Genomic DNA, 18,826 nt, shown 5'->3' with positions numbered 1-18,826 from the left:
TTTTTTTTCTCCCATCGCCTCCCCCCACCAACGCAATCTAACCCATAGGATCCTATGTTATACCCGTAGCTTCTATCTCCCCCCTGGAACTTTCCATCGCCCCCAAGTGGGCGTTAACGCCCACGTAGGGAATCACTGCTCTAAATCGAGGGTGCACAACTTTTTCAGTCCGTGTGCCAGATATGACGTATTTCTGCCGTTCGCGGGGGATAGAGACAATATGACCGTGTTTTACGGCGTATTGCAGTAATTTTGGAAATTAATCCGAATTTAATCCAGTAATTTAATCCGAACTTGTTTGTAAAATGTCTAATTTTTGAAACTATTTTCAAGAGGATTTGGTTGAATTTTTGAAAGAAAACTATTTACCCGATTTTTAAATTATATCATGATAATTTTGTGCTCGCGGATGGAGGAAATACCATATATGTAAGTCACTTTTCCCAAAAAACTGAATTGTTCACAGTGTCTCGTTCGTCAAAATTTTGGAAGGTGTGGCAAGTCTTTCTCTTTCAGTTTATGAGGAAACAACGGGGGCAAATTGTAATGTCAAAAACCCCACAGTATCGTATTTTGGCAAAATATTTTTTTTCAATAAAAATTTGTCATCGTGAAATCTTGAAAAAGTATCATAACATTCTGCCGTTTGAGCACAAAATTATGACTCTAATTATCATAATTAATAATAGTCAAATAATTACTATATTCATCTTACATATTTTGTCACAGAAACTTTTTTTTTTGTGTCATACATTTTGTAGATTCCCATCATTTTCCGCGATTGGCAATTTTAGCGATGATTGACAATTCTATTTTTGGCTGTAATTGAAAACTTTACTGCCCTTTGACAAAATTTTTTTTCACTGTAAATGACAACTGTACTTGCTTTTCACAGATTTTCTTTTTTGTTTGTAATTACCTATTGCACTTGCTTTTAACAATTCTTTCGGCTGTAATTGCCCACTTTTTTCGTCTTTGACATTTTTTTTTTCTGCAACCGGCAACTTTACTTGCCTTTGACAAATTTTTTGCCTGTAACTGGCACAACTTCACTTGCCTTTGACAATTTTCCTGATTGCAGCTGGCAACTTCACTAGCCTTTGACAAATTTTTTTTGCTGCAGCTGGCAACTTCATTTGCCTTTGACAATGGTTTTGCGTCACCTGGCAATTTTATTTCAAATTGACAATCTTTTGACTGAAAATGGCAACTTCACTGTCCTTTGACAATTTTTATTCTTGTAATTTTTTACTTCACTTGCCTTTGGATATTTTTTTTTTCGGTAACTGACAACTTTACTTGCCTTCGACAATTTGCAACTGTATCTGGCAACGTCACTTGCCTTCGACAATTTGCATCTGTATCTGGCAACGTCACTTGCTAATCTTCTTGGCGGTATCAAATATTTTCGTGCAAGAAATATATGGTCATTTTAGGTATTTATCGTGTTGTCTTTATTGATAGTTTTCTAACAGAGCAACTTCCGCACGCCACGTCCGTCCCGCGAGCCGGAGGTTGTGCACCCATGCAATAAATCAGTGTTTCCCAGAGTGGGTGATATCGCCCCCTGGTGGGCGATAGAATGGTCCAAGGGGGAGATACAACCTACTGATTTAACATAGGATCCTATGGGTTTACTTGAGTTGGGGGCGGGGCGATGGAACAAAAAGTTTGGGAGACTATGCAAAATAAATCAACTTAAAAATTTCGTGTAGTGTAAGAGCATCCAAAAGAAAACCCTTAAATTCATAAATGAAATATTTCTGTGATCACATTAACGCGTTTTATGTTTTATAAAAACACAAGTACCTACAAAGCGAAAATCGGCATACTATGCATTTTTCTTAATGATAAGTGGTCATTTGATTCTTTTATGGAGATACAGTCTCCTATTATGATGAATTAGATAATTCGAACTATTTTTCTGTCCACTTGAGATTCGAATTAACCAAGTTCAATTGTATTGTTTATTATTAATCTCTTATTTTTATTCCATTCGTAATTCTATTAGGATTCTACGGGGAAAAAGAAAGTGCACTTGAAAAAATTCTGAATAATTTATTGCACTGCATTGTTTCACTATGGTGTTTTTATATGAATATATTCGCTCGTGTCCGTGAGATTCTGTGTGACAATGATTTATCATCCGGAAAAATGATTCTCCCTTTTCCTGGTTACAAAAACACATTCATCTTTCCTTTATTTTGCTGACCATAGCATTCATCTATTCTAGTTCAACTTGAGATGACGTATATGCTTGGTCGAGTCGTAGTCATACTTCGTTTAGTCAAGATTATGAGATACTGCGAATCCTCGTTGACACGAAAATACATAATGGGACGACTGACATAATATTTCACAAGAGCATATTCAAATGATGGGGGCAGAAAATCAGGTCGATAAGGTACACATCTACACAGCACAGTACCAAAATTTATTAATTTAAAATTAAATTTATTACCAAATTTTATTAATTTAAAACTAAATTTACTACCAAATTTTATTAAACCAAATTACTATTAACCTTTGCTAATTTTTCCGACACAACTCTGCCTCTTGTAAACTGTGACGGAAGTTGCTTTGCATCAGTCCATGGTTGTGAGCTGTTCTATCTGTCTATCTACAGTACCAAAGGATACTCATAGGTATCGCAAGTTCGGTACCCAATTCGTCCTTGCCAGAATCTATCCTGACGCGAAGTTGCGTACAACAGATACGGCGATTAAATGACAGCAGAACCCGTTGCTGCCGGAGGAAGTCCCCCACTCCCCGAGGGCTAGTGAACCAACCCTTCGGTGGAATATAGGGAAAAATAAAATAATGTTGAACGCGGCATTTTTCGAATTGTGCAATAAACTATAAATTCGGGTCTAACTGACCTTGATGTGCAGAAAAAGGCCACACGACAAAAATTATCAATATTCGAATGTACAGTTCGCGCAGGCCGAGTAGCATATACACAGGTTTTTATAATCAAAGAATTGGTGCAAATAAAATTTTGTTCAAAAAATATATATGAAGTTGTATAATTCATATATATTTTATATTCATTATTCATTCCTTATACATTCATTATTCATTCCTTATACATTCATTATTCATTCATTATACATTCATTATTCATTCATTATACATTCATTATTCATTCATTATACATTCATTATTCATTCATTATACATTCATTATTCATTCATTATACATTCATTATTCATTCATTATACATTCATTATTCATTATACAAAACACTACAATGTTTAGCACTCCGTTAGCCTCAAAGAAAAACCTATTTTAGTGAATTTTCATCTCTTCCGAAACGTTGATTCTCATCAGAGAAATTGGTTAATTTCTTTTTTATTTCGGATTTGAGGGGTTGTACTGCATTGCCTAAACCTATTTCAGACCACAAAATTCATTAAAGAAATATATTATATATACAGTTATGTATTGTAGGGAAGGGAAGACGTCTTATCACTCAGTTGGATGTGAGTGCCCTCTGGACGTTACGTGTGCCCCATATGATGTGTAGGGAGCATTGTTATTCAAAAATATATATATTTGAAGAGTAATTTCACTCCACTCCAAAATTTTAAGGGGTATTTTTGTGAAAAGTGGGGCATTGTTTTCTTAATCAGTGAGAAACAACTCTACTAAAAAAATTACTCAAAACTCGAAAGCGTGCATTTCATTCCTCAACAAAATTTGGAGGAGTAAAAAATTGGTTTCATGAGTGAATCACACACGCATCTGGATGCGTATTGGCGAGCACTGGCAAGAAGATGTCAGTCTCTGGGGCTGATAGCAAACGCTCCCCAGAAGTAGATGTAGAAGAGACGTGACCAGATGTAGTCGATGACGTTATAGACGGTCGTTTTATGTCGTTTGAAATGAATAGGATTTTGCGTATATCTTTAATATTATCCAATTAAATGTTAATGTTATATTACGGGTCATTTTCAAGCAGTGCGCCAGACAGACAGACATGACCGCTGACCCCCCCAGAGAGACCATCTTGGGATGGTTTGCGCTCTTTCCCAAAGGAATGGACGGTCTCGGAGAGCTATTAGGTCAGCAGATATTTTAGCCATTTCGATCCCATCCCGTCAGTAAAATTTCGTCAGCTCTTCCCCCTTACCTCCTAACGCATATTGGGATCAACAATGTAAGTGGGAAGGAGGGACACGAGTCCCCACCCCCCGTCCCCGTCCAGACGATAAAAAAATTATTTTTTTTAATGAAAAAAAAATGTTTAGAAAAAATTAAAATTTCGGAAGAAAATACATTGATGTGTTAGTATAATAAATTTCTGCTAATTTCAATGTCATTTGAAGGCTAAGAACTTCAAATTTCTTTTCAAGACATTCATTGCGACCCGCCCTCTAAGCCATATATGCTATACCCATAGCCATTGGACCAAATGTAGCCTTCGGTGTTATCTGATGTGGCCCAGTACCTCAAACCTTATTTTGTGAAAAATTAACTAAAAGCGGGACATTTACAGATCGCTTTAGTGACGCGTGGTACAATTCCAGATCATTTAAGAAGCCCGTGCCACATTCATAGATCACTCAAGTGACACGCGACACAGTTCCAGAAATCTTGAGCGATCCGAGTCACATTTAGAGATCCTTTGAGTGACATGTGGCACAGTTTCAGAGCACTTAAGCGGCACCCAGTGCAGCTATACATCACTAAAGCTACCTGTGGCACGTTCCTAAATTACTTAAGTGGTCTGAAGCACATTCACAGTTTACTTAAGTGATTTGCGGCATAATTACGAATTATTTGAGTGACGCGAAGTACAGTTCCAAAGCAAGCACTTTAGCGGCCCGCGACACATTTCTAGAGCACTTGAAGGATTCGCGGAACATTTATAGGTCACTAAAGTGGCTCTATAGAGGACTTATACAAATACAAATACAAATACAACGCCACAACAGGCAAATTGCCCAACGAGGTGGCTGACTTAAGAACATCATGGATCCCCGAGCCCCTACCTACTACTGCTACACCACACATGCACCCCCCACCGGAACCCCCCAACGAATCGGTACATGCGGGAATGTGCGTGTACGTGTAGTGCAACCTGACGTAAAGTTTTGTTTCTGTGTAATGCTTGTTATGTGTAGTGCTGTCATCTGCCCCCAGTTTTACTAACTATGAGTGAAGTGTTATGATTGAATGATTTATCGTTGTAGGACTGTTGCTCTCTGTGGCGAGACTTTTTAACGGGGAGATCGGCTCGCATTTGCGCCTTGAAGTTGGGAACCACAGAAAACCAACTTCAGGAAGAATAACTTTGAAGTGGATTTCCTGAACGTTTCCCCCAACCATTGCCAACAAAATAAAGTTTTCGCCTGAACGACCATCGACAACGCTGGGATACGCGTTATACGACAATAGGTAGAATATTGCTAGTTCAAATACCCCCAAATTAGCGAAATGTTTTCTTCTTTTTTTGGCACACCGAATACGATGCCATTAAGAATAGTTCATATTTTTTATAAAGGGTGGTTGATAACGTGAGCATTATTCAATACCTCCTCTTATCAGAAAACCCCGAACCCCATCCCCCCATCGACACTGACGTAATACTTGAATAACCCCTTAGATGACTGGCTGGTTGAAGTCCCTTGTTTCCCATAGTTACATAATATGTGAGATAATTCTTACAAAATCATTTTTTATCCTTTCCGATGCGGTGCGTACTGAAATAGACCCTCGGCATGTGAAAGAATTTATTTTATACAAACCTATATAAATTCCAGAAAAATCTCCTGCTACTGCTGGTACAGTCTTCAGATTTCTATAGTCCTCAATAGTGTGTGCTTGAATGTTTAATGTTGGAGACATTTCCAGAAAATATCTTTCAGCGCATTGTTCATGCGACTTACTTCTAGACTTGTCTAAAAAAATACCTGTAAAAAATCGGATGGTATTGCATCGCATTATAAAACTCATATTTTCACGAAGATATGAACACATATAAAGGATTTTGATAAAGTTTTTTTTTTTTCAATAGCAAAACTGTTTGCATCAGAGTACACTCGGAACCCTTTACAGATTTGCGTATGACTGTATATATTTCGTAAGTTTTGCCTCTACACGTTATTTCCATGTCTTTTTCCTATAACCGAATTTTTTCAGAGGCTAACCCATTTATGCTTCATGGAATAACGCACATCTATAAGAATTTGGAAAGAAGAAAGCTGTGCTTCGTACATTTTTCACAGTTTTCAAGTCCCAAATCGCATTTCTTTTATTACTTTATTTTCCTCCATTTTCTCTTCACACACACACACACACACACACACACACACACACACACACACACACACACACACACACACACACACACACACACACACACACACACACACACGTCCATGAAGTGAAAAGCATTTCTGAATCCACTGGTCAAGATCATGCCAAATCTGCTGCCCGAGAGAGCAGAAAAAAAAAAAAACACTCTCGACACACATTCGGATTCTTCCCGAAGGATTTCGAAACTGCTGTATCCCAGCGTTGTCGATGGTCGTTCAGGCGAAAACTTTATTTTGTTGGCAATGGTTGGGGGAAACGTTCAGGAAATCCACTTCAAAGTTATTCTTCCGGATTCCGCCCATTCCCTCTCTCAAAACATGAAGAAAGCGTCTAGGACTTTTGCTAACGCAGAGTATATATTGTAAAAATGTTGATGATGTGCTTTTTCAATCCTAAAGGATTATTTCTCGGTACGCTTCACACTGTTTCCTCTTTACTGACTTGCAAAAATTCTTTCCTTTTGGTGAGAATTTTTTTTCGATAAGCAGCTTAGACGTCCATATAACAGATGGTTATCTTTTATTAGACTGATAAGAGTAGAAATTCGCAACTGATTTTCTTGTGATCGAGCGTCTCACATGAACGGATTATTGTGAAATCCAGTCGAGATTTGATCATTCGCTCGAGATTAAGATTTTGATGTGAGACATCGAATTCACTTACAACTTTGACTGCATTGCACTTGAAAAAGGGTGAGATTTCAGTCCAGCAGAATTTCAAAATTGGTTCTAAATTTTCAGAAAAGATGGCAATGCAGTCTAAAAACACTTTAATACAGTCGACGCTCCATCTAACGACACTCCGTCCCGTCGAAAACAGACGTTATGTTGGGCAATTACGTGGTACAGTCTCGAAACAAATTTCCGCAGAAATCCCTGCATATGTCTTATACGACATGGATGGTCTGAATTGATTTCAGAGAGAATTTTGAAATTGGTTACAAACTTTTTCAACAGATGGTGCAGCAGCCCGAGAACTAAAATAGGGTATTTTCGTAACCCCGGCTCACACGTTTACTCGTGTTTCTGTGAATTTTGTTCTGAGATAAAACATCGTGTTGTTGCTGGCTGTAAATGGTGGATGTATTGAAAATATATTTTAGTTTTTTCAAGACTATCCTGTCACATCTGTTCTGTGTAAAAAATTCACTTTTTTTTCCAGCGAAATGCCGAAAACGTGCATTTGTATTTTTTATTCATTTCACAAGTAGCACCGTCAATTTTGGGGCACCCTGTACTATCCGCCCAAAATAATACGCGCATACTTAAGATCGGCCGGAGGTTTATTTAAGCAAAAATACGAATTCTCATGGATTCAACGAGTTTCACGATCATTCCAAAACTGTGATATGGCGGATTTTAGATGCTCGATGGAAGAAAATCGCCTCTCACCTGCATATTTCTTTCAGACTCTGGTGTCACAAATGTGTGAGTTGGTTTTCTCACAGTAGAATTTTTTTTTGATCTAAGAGGAGTTATGCTCTGACTTGAAGGATTGTGTAAGTTTCGAGTGGGAAATGTGTTAATATGAACTATGGGGCTTTCATCGGAGAATGACATGAAGTTCAATTTTCATAATTTTTTAGATGGCTTCCAGGAGAAAGTGTCTCAATAAAAAGTGTGATTTATTACACAAAATTTAGAAATGAAATTCTGGGAAAAACTGTGTGTGCATGTGAGCATGAATGTACCCCGCATCATCTTGGCTGAAAATATTCGAATGAAGTGAATTATTTCTTCTCCAAAAATAATATTTAAAAAATAGAAATTTGGTAAAAATAAAGATTTGTTGTCATTTAATGCATTTTTTGTGTCATAAATGCGAAAAAATCATTTTTAAAATTCCAAACAAATACATGCTCTTTTCTGAAAGAAACATACGGATTTTTGGAAATGATGGTCAACAAATTTTCCATGGCATCGTTGTCAAAGGCATAAGCTGGCCATGAAAGGGGCTATTGATGTTTTCTTGCTTGAAATACTGATTTGTGTGACCTGACAAATGAATCGACACATTATATTGCTACAATATGCAATTCTTCGCCACAAACAACTGCTTTATATATACCAAGTTACTCCGGCTAAAGTCCTACACATCCATTTGAGTTCATCCTTGAGCAAAACGACATCAGTCAGTCCTTCCTTGGACAGACAATGCTCTCCAAACCGTCATGGAACCACCACATATTTGACGGCTTAGTGAGTATGACGTTGCAGACCTCAAATCATGCCAATGTGATTGGAAACCATCTGAACCATCAAAATTAATTTTTTTTTCCTCCATCGGACAACATGACAGAATACCATTAATGAGTTCAAGCATGGTATGGTTTGCAAGAGTCAAATGATCCTGTTTGTTTTTCAAAGTTAACGGTGGCTTTTTTTTTTCATTTTCATGAATTTGATGATACTTATGAAGCTAAAAATTGTTCTTTTTAAAAAAAAGGCAGATTTAATATTTTTTTAGACATGTGTTACACAAATACAAACATATAATACACAAATATCAATATAAAATAAGCAAAATACACCCAAATAATACAAACAAACACGTTATAGCCTCAAGGGACTGAAAAGGCCTTCTAGCAAGCCTAAAGGAATATGTTATTAAATATTTTTTTAGCATCAGCGTGATTACGTCTATTGGATATGTGTTAAAATGTATTTTCGTTTGTGTGCATATTTCTGAATAAAGTTCAGAATTAAGTTATTTATTGTGAAGCTCAATATATAATATAATTATCATACATCATTTCCATTTTTTCTTTCATCATTGTACTCTTTACTTGTATTCTGTTCAATATTGCTCTTATATACTCTTACAATACATTCATCAAAATTGTTTTGTAATCTGTGCTTCTAACGAAGTCAAATATTATTAAATTTATGCTTTTATTATTGCTATTATTAAGTTGATTTTCAGTGTGAAGAAATGTTTAATATCTTAAGAGCAATATGGGAAAGTGTCTTTTTATATAATTTTTTACTGTTGATAAACTCGATTATATCTATTTGAAGTTATATTTTGATTTTTTGTTTAGCATTTTTCATTTAGTACTAAAAATTGATAATTCTGTGCAAAAACGTTTTGTCTCAAAGATAGATTATAGTATTTTAAATTTCATTGTATTTTGGAACTGTCTATTAATATTTGAGATTTTATTATGTTATATATATTATATTTTTATGGGCATCTTTTTCTCAGCCACCTCGTTGGTTATTTTGCCTGTTGTGGCGTTGTATTTGTATTTATCTTATTTCCGAATATTCTCGTAATATGCTCCTCACCAGGCACTGATTCCATAATTGATAATTGAAAATATAAATGCGTAAAATAAATCTTTCGAAAAATGTTCATCGATTAAGTTTTTCATTTTTTGTAAGTATTATATATTATATATTTTTTAAAATACAATGCGCGAGTTCCATTTAAGATCATTCTGTAATGTGGTACCCAAATGATTGCACTTCCGAACAATATCTATTTGTGGATGACATTTTCCTCTTTACGGCTAGAACACAAGCATTGTGTTTCATTTTCCGGCAAACAAGCATAGGGGATGAGAGCCCAGATAGTTTTTTTTACAAAGCCACCGTTCCACGGTTTGAAACATTTGTGACGACACATTGAGAACGTCCAATTTTATTTGCTAGACGTGTTTTGGAAACGCCGGTGCAAATTTCAATAATTTCTCTTTCTTACATCTCTGTATCCCCATGGCATTTTTTTCTACTGATGAGGTAGTTGTAAAAAGTATATATATTTTTATTAGTTGACGTTGTTTTTAAGTGACGTAGGGGCGACGTAAAAATTATTTGCAAAATGTAACGCAGGACTACACTACTGTAAAGTAATAGAAAAGAAAATGTCTTTGATTAATTTGTCTTATAAATGTATTTTATTAATTCGTTTTATGCAGGTTTCATATTAAATGCCTCTTAAAGAAATTCCTACTGGTACAACTTATATGTTTCTTTCAAAAACTGTTTCTTGGACGTCGTTGTAATTTCACCCAATGTTGTAAACGATATGACCGATACATGTACTTGAGTTTCATTATTGTGGAAATATTCTTTCTAATTTTCTTTTTTCTTGAAAATATTCATGTTGTCTTATAATTATGTCTCGCACTGCGTAATAAAATTAATATTTGCATTCCTTGTTCGCACACATGGCGAGATGAGTGTATATTGAAATTGGTTATATATTTGGAAAGAAAGCATTAATATGTCTAAGACAAGCGGGTAGTTAGACTCTCTCATTATTTTCATTTGTAACTCATTAGAGACTTTCTTCGGAATACTGTATCGTCTGCTTGCGAACTAATTTCAGAAATGGCTGTTTCAGATTATGTCGTGAATAAGTTTCGAAAAGACAACATTAGGCTAATTGTTAATAGAGCTTGTAGACGTACTTCATTTGGTTTGTTTCCTAGAAATGCACGCCGTAGTCTACTTAATATTAATTACACTTTCATGTGGGATTGGTTTTTATATTTGGAATAATTATTCGTGTCTTTACTTATAGTAACACTTAATATTTATACAAATGCAACGCCACAACAGGCAAATTGCCCAACGAGGTGGCTGACTTGAAACACGCTGTGAAAAAAAAATTCTATGAAAAATCATCACTTGGAATTTTACATTTTAGTGAATCTAGACAAAATAAGGATTCATTCGAATTGAGAGACAAAAAAAAGATATGAAATACAATCAAAACCTCTCTATCTCGAAAGTGACGGGACCGAAAAAAATTTCGAGATAGAGAGTTTTGAGAAATAGTTTTTTGTAAGATCATGCCAAAAATGGCGAAAAATTCGATTGATTATAAACTAAAATATACCGTACTATATTTTACTACATACTGATGAAATTTATTGGTCAATTTACGCAATCGATGTTCAATCACACCATATGCAAATACACTTAAATACATTCGAATTTTTCTTTTTTCACAGGTGTTTTTAATAAAATGCTCTAATGTTCTGAAATTCCATTTTCAACATTATTCTGAGATTCGTTGAAATTCGAGTTTTTCGCCAGATCTGATTCCTTCATCACTGAGATGTTTGGTTCGAAACCCGTAGTTTTCTTAAAGCAACTTTGAATTACCTGTTGGCTGACTTTTTGCGATGCCGAACAAGTCATCCACACATGGCATCCATCCAATCCTCCCTGAATCACAATATAATCGACAAGATCCATCAATACAATACGAATAATCCTTTCTTATCAGTTTCTTTCACCTCCGGAGAAAAGCAAGGAAAAGAACTTTTGTGTTCTCTTTTTACTATCATTGGGCTTAGCATAGTTTTTAGAAAATTATTTCGAGACGGAGAGGTGAAAATTCATTGATATTTAGTACAAAAAGTGCAATGGTTTTGTCTTTTTTCGAGGTATAGAGTAATAATTCTCTTTTTTCGAAAAATAGAATTATTGAAATTTTCTGATGGTCATTGGACCTGACAAAAAACGATTATAATCTGTAAATAATTCATATATATTCGTTTAATATTATTCACAATTTCACTATATTGGCATAATACTTGTGTTTTACATGTAAATATTTATCATGGTAATATTTTAGTATTCGTGTCTGTATATTTATTTTTTTTCTAATCGGTACCTCATTTTTATAATATTTTCAGTATTATTCACTGTGATAATTATATTATATATCTTCACATTTATTATTTTGCACATAACCCGAAGTTGCAGATCCGTAGATAGCAAAAAAACGCTCTCGTGTTGTATATGCTTCTCAAGGTATGATCGCTTGAGGAAATTCGTTACGTTTCATAACGCCACGTTTTAAGTGTCCGGTGCTCAAAGCCGAAATCCATCAACGCTAAAAACATGCTTTGGAATTCTTCTCGATGCGATTTATCCGCTTGTCGGGTGCGTGACATCAAGCACCCGAGTTGTGCAGCGGTAAGATGATCGTTTCCCACCATGGAAGCTATAGTTAGGTCGATCCTTGGGGAACAACCTAGATAACAAATTCTTACGAAACCTGAAGTGACCAACGGAAGATGGCGCTTTTATTCATGACCCAACTCGATTAGTACTAAATATCGGTACGACGATATGACCGGAGTGGGTTTGCGGTAAAATAGCATCCGTTGACAGCAAAAACATTCACGTGTTCTATATACTTCTCGAGATATGAGCGTTTAAAGCAGTTTCGTTACCCCAACTTTTCAGAGATACACCCGGTGTGGTGTGGAAGATGTTCTAAAAGACGTATTCACATGACAAATATTTATATTTTTTCACGTTATCTATCTTTTTGTCCAATATAAAATCTCGGAGAAAGACTTGAACTATATTCTCCAACAGTTACACTATCTGAAAAATCAGTTTTGAACAAAATAGGGAATGATTAAGCACTTTTTTCTGAACTATGCTAATCTCTACGTTTGGAAATTAATGATCCATTGGTGATTTTTTCAGACCCAAAGTAAAATGCATTGCAATCAGTGAGAGAATGAAAAAAATAATGGAATAGATGAAACATTATGATAATTTTCATCACAGTCTCATCCATCTTTAAAATACGAAGAAGAAATCAAAGAAATTGATCGTCATCTTAAAAAAAAAACACATTATTTTTTTAATCAAGGAGAAAAAAACAGTATCCACTAAATTTCGTGAAAGAAACTACATACATACAAAGATTGCGATCAATTGGAATCAATGAATGCGAATCTAAAAGAATATTCATTGATCTTTCTTTCTTAGTGGATATTTTTCAAATGATCTTAATAGTTTTTTTTATCCCAAATGAAACGAATCACACTTTCCTTAAAACTGAAAAGAAATATCTCAAAGTAATAAAAGAAAAAAGGTCCGTGTTGATAATTATTAGGCATTAGCGGAACAAAAAGAATTATCTCTATTGATTTTACGAAAATCTGTAATTGGAGTAACTTTTCTAAAAACGGGATCCTACTGATCTATCTCCATCGTGTGTAGGAATAAAACAATGGAAATATTATATCTGGTATAGTACTTCATTAGTACATTTATAAGATCAATTAATTGTTTCTCATCCTTTCTCATTTCTTCCTTTACTACGAATCCATGCTTTTGCTGCAAACGGTGTGAGAATATATAAGATTTGACTCAATAATGATTTCTCTTCTGTTTTTCGACCTCACATTTAGAGAACCGTGTTAAAATCTTAGTTGAAAGAAATTGAAGTCTTAAAAAAAAGTATATATATTTCCCTTGATAAATGCTTTTTTTTAATCCACAATTAAAAGATCTTTTATAATTTTCTGCTCCACCATAATTGAATGAATTTAATTAAGGAACTCGTGAACGCTAATGAGCATTTATTGTTCAGTTGTGATGCTGAAAGGAAAAGAAGCTTAAACAAATCGATTTCGGGAACAGTTGAAATCTTGGCATTGGAATTATTTCATGTACATTTTTTTTTTTAATATTTCCTATACTTCTACCAGGAAAAAAACCTAATTATAAATTTTTTTGAAGATTATTTTTAGATTACTTTATTTTATGCGTAATAAGTTGGATGTGGATTCGAAATGCTTTCTCTTTTGTTGATGTATATTGAGAGATTGAGTGACATATACTGAGAAGAATTTCTACGTACCCAAATAAATGAACGTGCTCTACTTGAGATTTATAAGTAAAAAAGTACACTCAGCAAGCATTTCACACATGATTAAAACCTGAGGATTTTCTTTTGAAAAGTAAAGTAAATATTGAACACTCTATAAGTCTTGAAACTGAAAAAAAACACGATCGTACACATAGCAGTTTTCCGTACCTCGTGGGGCGGAAAGCTGTGAAGATGCAGTCGCAACTGCGTTTCTGCGTGGATAGAATAGAAGAATAAGAAAAATCCAGTAGAGAGAGAGAATTTATTTATTCTGGAGGAACACGAACACGCGCTCGGTATAAATCCCTTTTCATGTGCCCACTGAGGGGATAAATCCAGGGCTGAAATTAAATGCTTGTCCACCCTGGGTAAACTCTCATTTTTGTGGCCTTATGTAATGTTGAAGAAGCCCCTAAAGAGTGAATTCAGACCCCTCTGTGGCTCTGGTGACCAGGACGCAAGACCTGTCTGCTTCTTCTTAGTGGCGGCCTACTACTTTAAACAGTATTGGAATATTGTAAAAATATATATTCATGTGTTATGACGAAAGACGTCATTCTCCCCCCCCCCCCCCCTGTTAATAAGATACAAGAAACTGGCTAAGTGAGACTAAGTACATACTCTCCAAGGAGAGGAAATTCTACCTGTCTTCATAGCTTAGTTGGTAGAGTACTCGTCCGGCAAACGGGAGAACGGGGTTCGTGTCCCTATGATGGCAAAGATGAATTTTCCTTTCCTGAAACATCGATATCTCCTCACTTAGTCAGTTTCATATCCATGTATCTGTCATATCCATGTTATGTTGAAATTGCTCGTTGGTCTATATTGATAATACAGGGCAACGCATAATCCGGTGCTATAAGTGCCGGGGATTTTTCTATTGATATTTTATGAATTTCATGTGCGCTGGAAACAAATATGACATTAGTTTTTGCCCATCAGCCCTTGTTTGTTAGGTATGACGGTATCGTTATTTACGTTAACGCATCTAATTAGGTGTACGGTATAGGCGTTAAAAGAATTTCTTTAAGAAATTTTGTAAAACATTTTAGTTAATTGATAAAAAGCACAGCAACACTTCTGTATATCTACAATAGCTCAATTTAAAATTAGAAATGAGAAGAATCAAATGAAAACCAAAGAAAATGTTATTTTGTTCAACTCCGAAAGGCTTCTTTTTTTGAAATTCTTGAGTGGACTTTGTTCATAGTCTCATAGCAGATTCCAACAGTAATATGCCCTCATATGAGTATACCTCAAACCTCGTTAATGAGTCACTATTGGGAGAGAAACAATATGACTTAGTAAGCGGAGTGACTCGTAAAACGGAGTAAGCCATAGCTTTGCCAATTCCTGTCTGAGGACAATTGGAACTTCCAAAAAAGTGACCCGTTAAGCGGAGTGACGTGTTAACCGAATGACGCAGGGTGGTAGCGAGGTTTGACTGTATATGCCCTGGTATCGGCCGTCTGTTGTCTTGGTGAAATCTCCTGGTGAAATCATTCATCTTCTTTTTACAAGTATTGCTAAGAATCTCAGGGAAACGGCTGTGCAAGCAATGAACAAATGAGATTGCTCGCTTTACGCTCTGAATCCATGAAATGAGGGGTCGTTTATGAGGTTTTTTGATTTGGGGACCATCAAACATTCCAGCTTTAAGTTTTTCTGTGCATATTCCAGGCAATTTTTGTCCTATGCATTTAAAGGCTGTCCTAATCAAGAGCTTTCATGAACTGTTTCATTAACCTCAGCTTTAAATGCAGCGGAGACCAGACGATTCTGTCTCTTCTCGGTAAGGGTTCACGAATGAAATTTCTTTCTTCAACAGCGATGTTTTTTCTCGTAGGCCTACCCAGTAGTATGGTTTGGCTCTGCTAGCCCATAGGCACAAGAAGCAAGGATATTTCGTGTAGCCTCCCTTGTTGACCAAGGAGAAAGTTAACAATTTTCAAGTCCACACAAATTACCCATTGATGTTCGTGAAACCTAATCTCCTCCATCACCAAAAACCTATGGCATCATATTCTTCTTTTATTTTGGTTGAATATATAATGTTTTTTATGCGTAGTGCTGCCATCAGTTTTTCTAACTATGAGTGAATTGCAATGATTGAAGGGTTTAGCGTTGTAGGCCTGTTGCTCTCTGTAGTGACATTTTTAAACGGGAAGATCGGTTCACATTCGCTCCTCGAAGTTGGAAATCAAAGAAAACCAACCTCATCTGACCACTACTGTGGTGACGATGGGGTGTGAACCCGTCGTATATATATATGTATATAGTTTTTCCGTACCACCTCCCCTTCGAGGCCTGCTGGTGACGTGCGTAAAGAACCTGCCGAATGTAACCAATTTTGTGTATTCTTGTTCGCTGGTGGTCTTTCGGTGCTTAGTGCTTCGTTCGTCGCATCGCTCTTCCACCACTGCCCAAACCCTTTGGGTAACCAGCTTATATCATTTATGGGGACAGAGCGCGGGGTCCTTTTCTATTTCGGGTCCTTTCGATGCGAGTCCGTCACTATGTAGTAAGGCAGTATTAGATAAGCAATATGATTGTAAATAATCCCATGTTATCTATTGAGATAAAATGTTGTTGAAATAAAGGTAATAATTCACGCGTTAATAACATATAATATAGCAAATATTTTCACATATCTCACTGAACCAACTGCACTGCTTATTCGTTCAAAACTCATCCTTTTCCTATGTGGGGAAAAAAAAATTTCTCCTCTCTCTGCCACAATACTTCTTTTCCCTGTCAAAAAAGAGTATGTATATTGAAATTTCAATTTCATTCATACTGGGATGAAGATGTCAGCAACCCCTGTCATATGCTGCCATATTCCGCGCTGAGCTCGGACAGACTTAAGGAGGAGGGGCGGGGAGGGGGACAGCACTCGGCCACCAAAAATAAACAGCAGCATTCCGGCCGTATTTTATGTGTGTGTTCCTGTCATATATATACGTATTCTTTATTCGTAATCCGTCAGCTTACGAGACACTTTGCTTCAAACCCTACGCAAGCTGTTTGCGATGTCAAAACCATGCGCACAACACCTTATAAATATATTGGGTTCTGAGGAAAAGTAAAATAAAAATGCTATAATACTTTTTTTTAAGTGAAATATGTTATATTCTGTAGGGAATAAACTTGTCGGTTATGGAAATAGATTTCCAATCGTGTTGGAGCAATCAAATCGAGTGCGATTCATATGCGCTTTGAAAAATGAATTGAATAACGCGATTTCGTAAGAGTATAGTTTTCTTTTTGTTTTACTGTTCTAAATCGATATTCAATTCAATTTAACCCTTCAGCTACTACGCTCTAGCGTTATTCTTTGGGTAGAATGGTAATGGTGATACTTTTAGTTTCATAGTCATTTGTGTAGCTTTTGTTAACCCTTCAAGCTTGTTCAAAAATTTAAATGCCAAGGCCCTTTCGCGGTACAAAAGTTTAAAAAAAAATCTAACTTTGTGCAGCCTGCTGAAATAATTTATACATTTTTCAATTTTAATTCTAAAATGGTATTAAAAAATTATCTTATAGTAAAATGTAATATATATGCACTATATACAAATACAAATACAACGCCACAACAGGCAAATTGCCCAACGAGGAGGCTGACTTAAGAACATCATGGATCTCCGAGCTATTTTTTGGAGGCCCTACCTACTACTGCTACACCACACATAAAAGGCGCGAACTAAGCAAGTTATCAATTGCGACGCTCCGTGCTCATATTCCTGGAATTCATCTTTTCATTATTTTGCAGTGTGTCAATCCTTGGATTCTTTATGTGCCCTTCTACATCCGCATGTCCGCTACACCCTGGTGAAAACCGCTAGTGAATCGAACGACTACTTCGGAAGATACGACCATCGCGGTGAACACCTTCCTCTTCGCAATGTTACAGCATAGCGACTTCTTCGGGGCCTTCATCTAGTACCTTCTCGCTGCTTTTTGAGTTTGATTCTTATTATTTTTCTTTTATTAGTCGCTCTTAATTATCACTTGCTTGAAATATCATAGAAATATATCGATTTTGTGTGATTTTTGAATATTTTTCCGTTTTTGGAACGATTCGCCATATCTAGCAAAGATAAGAGATGTCTTTATATTGATGGACCTTGTATATTCGGTAATACCGAGCTGAAATTATTAAATTTATTCCCTGATCAGCTTTACAATGCCTTTCAATAATTCTATTGCCAGATTTATATATAAATGATTATTTGAGCCTATTTTTCATTTTCAGCAAATTATCTAGAATAAGCTTCGATTTTACAACGAGACTAACGGATTTGAGATTCTATCACAGCTACATCTTTCCTTTTTATAGATTTGAATTAGCTTATATATTTCTGAAAACTTTGATATATTTTATATTCAATTCGACCAATTAGTTATCAAAATATCCCCGATTTTACGATTTTTTATAATACGGTGTACATTAACATTAAGGATGAGCTGTATACAATGGCTTGAGTACAAGATCAATCTACTCTACTTTACGCTACTTTATTCCTTTCAATAAACTATTTTTCATATTTCTATATATATATAGGCGTCAATCTCTGTCTCCTAACTCTGACATCTTACATATATTTCTTCTTGAGCTTAGAACTCTAAATCCTGCGAATCAGTTTTTTCCCCTATGTTTCTGTGTCCAATTAATTTTCTGATTCGTTGTGATTAGCTCATTGTATTTATCTATTGTACCAATCATGTCTATCACGTCCAAAACGATCGACATACCGCAAGTGGACAGAGAAATCTTAGAAGATCTGTTCAAAGACATCTCTCCAGTTGCCGGATCCTCTCCTGCACAAGAGTCGCAGCCTCCTAAGCAGCATACTCAACAGGATCCAGCACCTCATTA

General features: G+C 35.8%; 1 protein-coding gene across 1 annotated transcript in view; it reads left to right on the top strand.

Annotated features, from left to right (window-relative positions):
- LOC149082552 (uncharacterized) overlaps nt 1-17,782 on the top strand; it is a 30,173-nt gene extending 12,391 nt beyond the window's left edge. Inside the window, exon 4 of the mRNA XM_089236761.1 lies at nt 17,720-17,782. Coding sequence (XP_089092887.1) covers nt 17,720-17,782 — 63 coding nt within the window. The remainder of the gene's footprint in view (nt 1-17,719) is intronic.
- The last annotated feature ends 1,044 nt before the right edge of the window (nt 17,783-18,826 follow it).

The sequence above is a fragment of the Pholcus phalangioides genome, unplaced genomic scaffold (assembly GCF_987345545.1).
Source record: "Pholcus phalangioides strain wild (caught in Gottingen) unplaced genomic scaffold, Ppha-v1.0 ptg000009l_1, whole genome shotgun sequence".
NCBI lineage: Eukaryota > Metazoa > Arthropoda > Arachnida > Araneae > Pholcidae > Pholcus > Pholcus phalangioides.
This window is presented reverse-complemented; position numbering and strand designations above follow the sequence as displayed.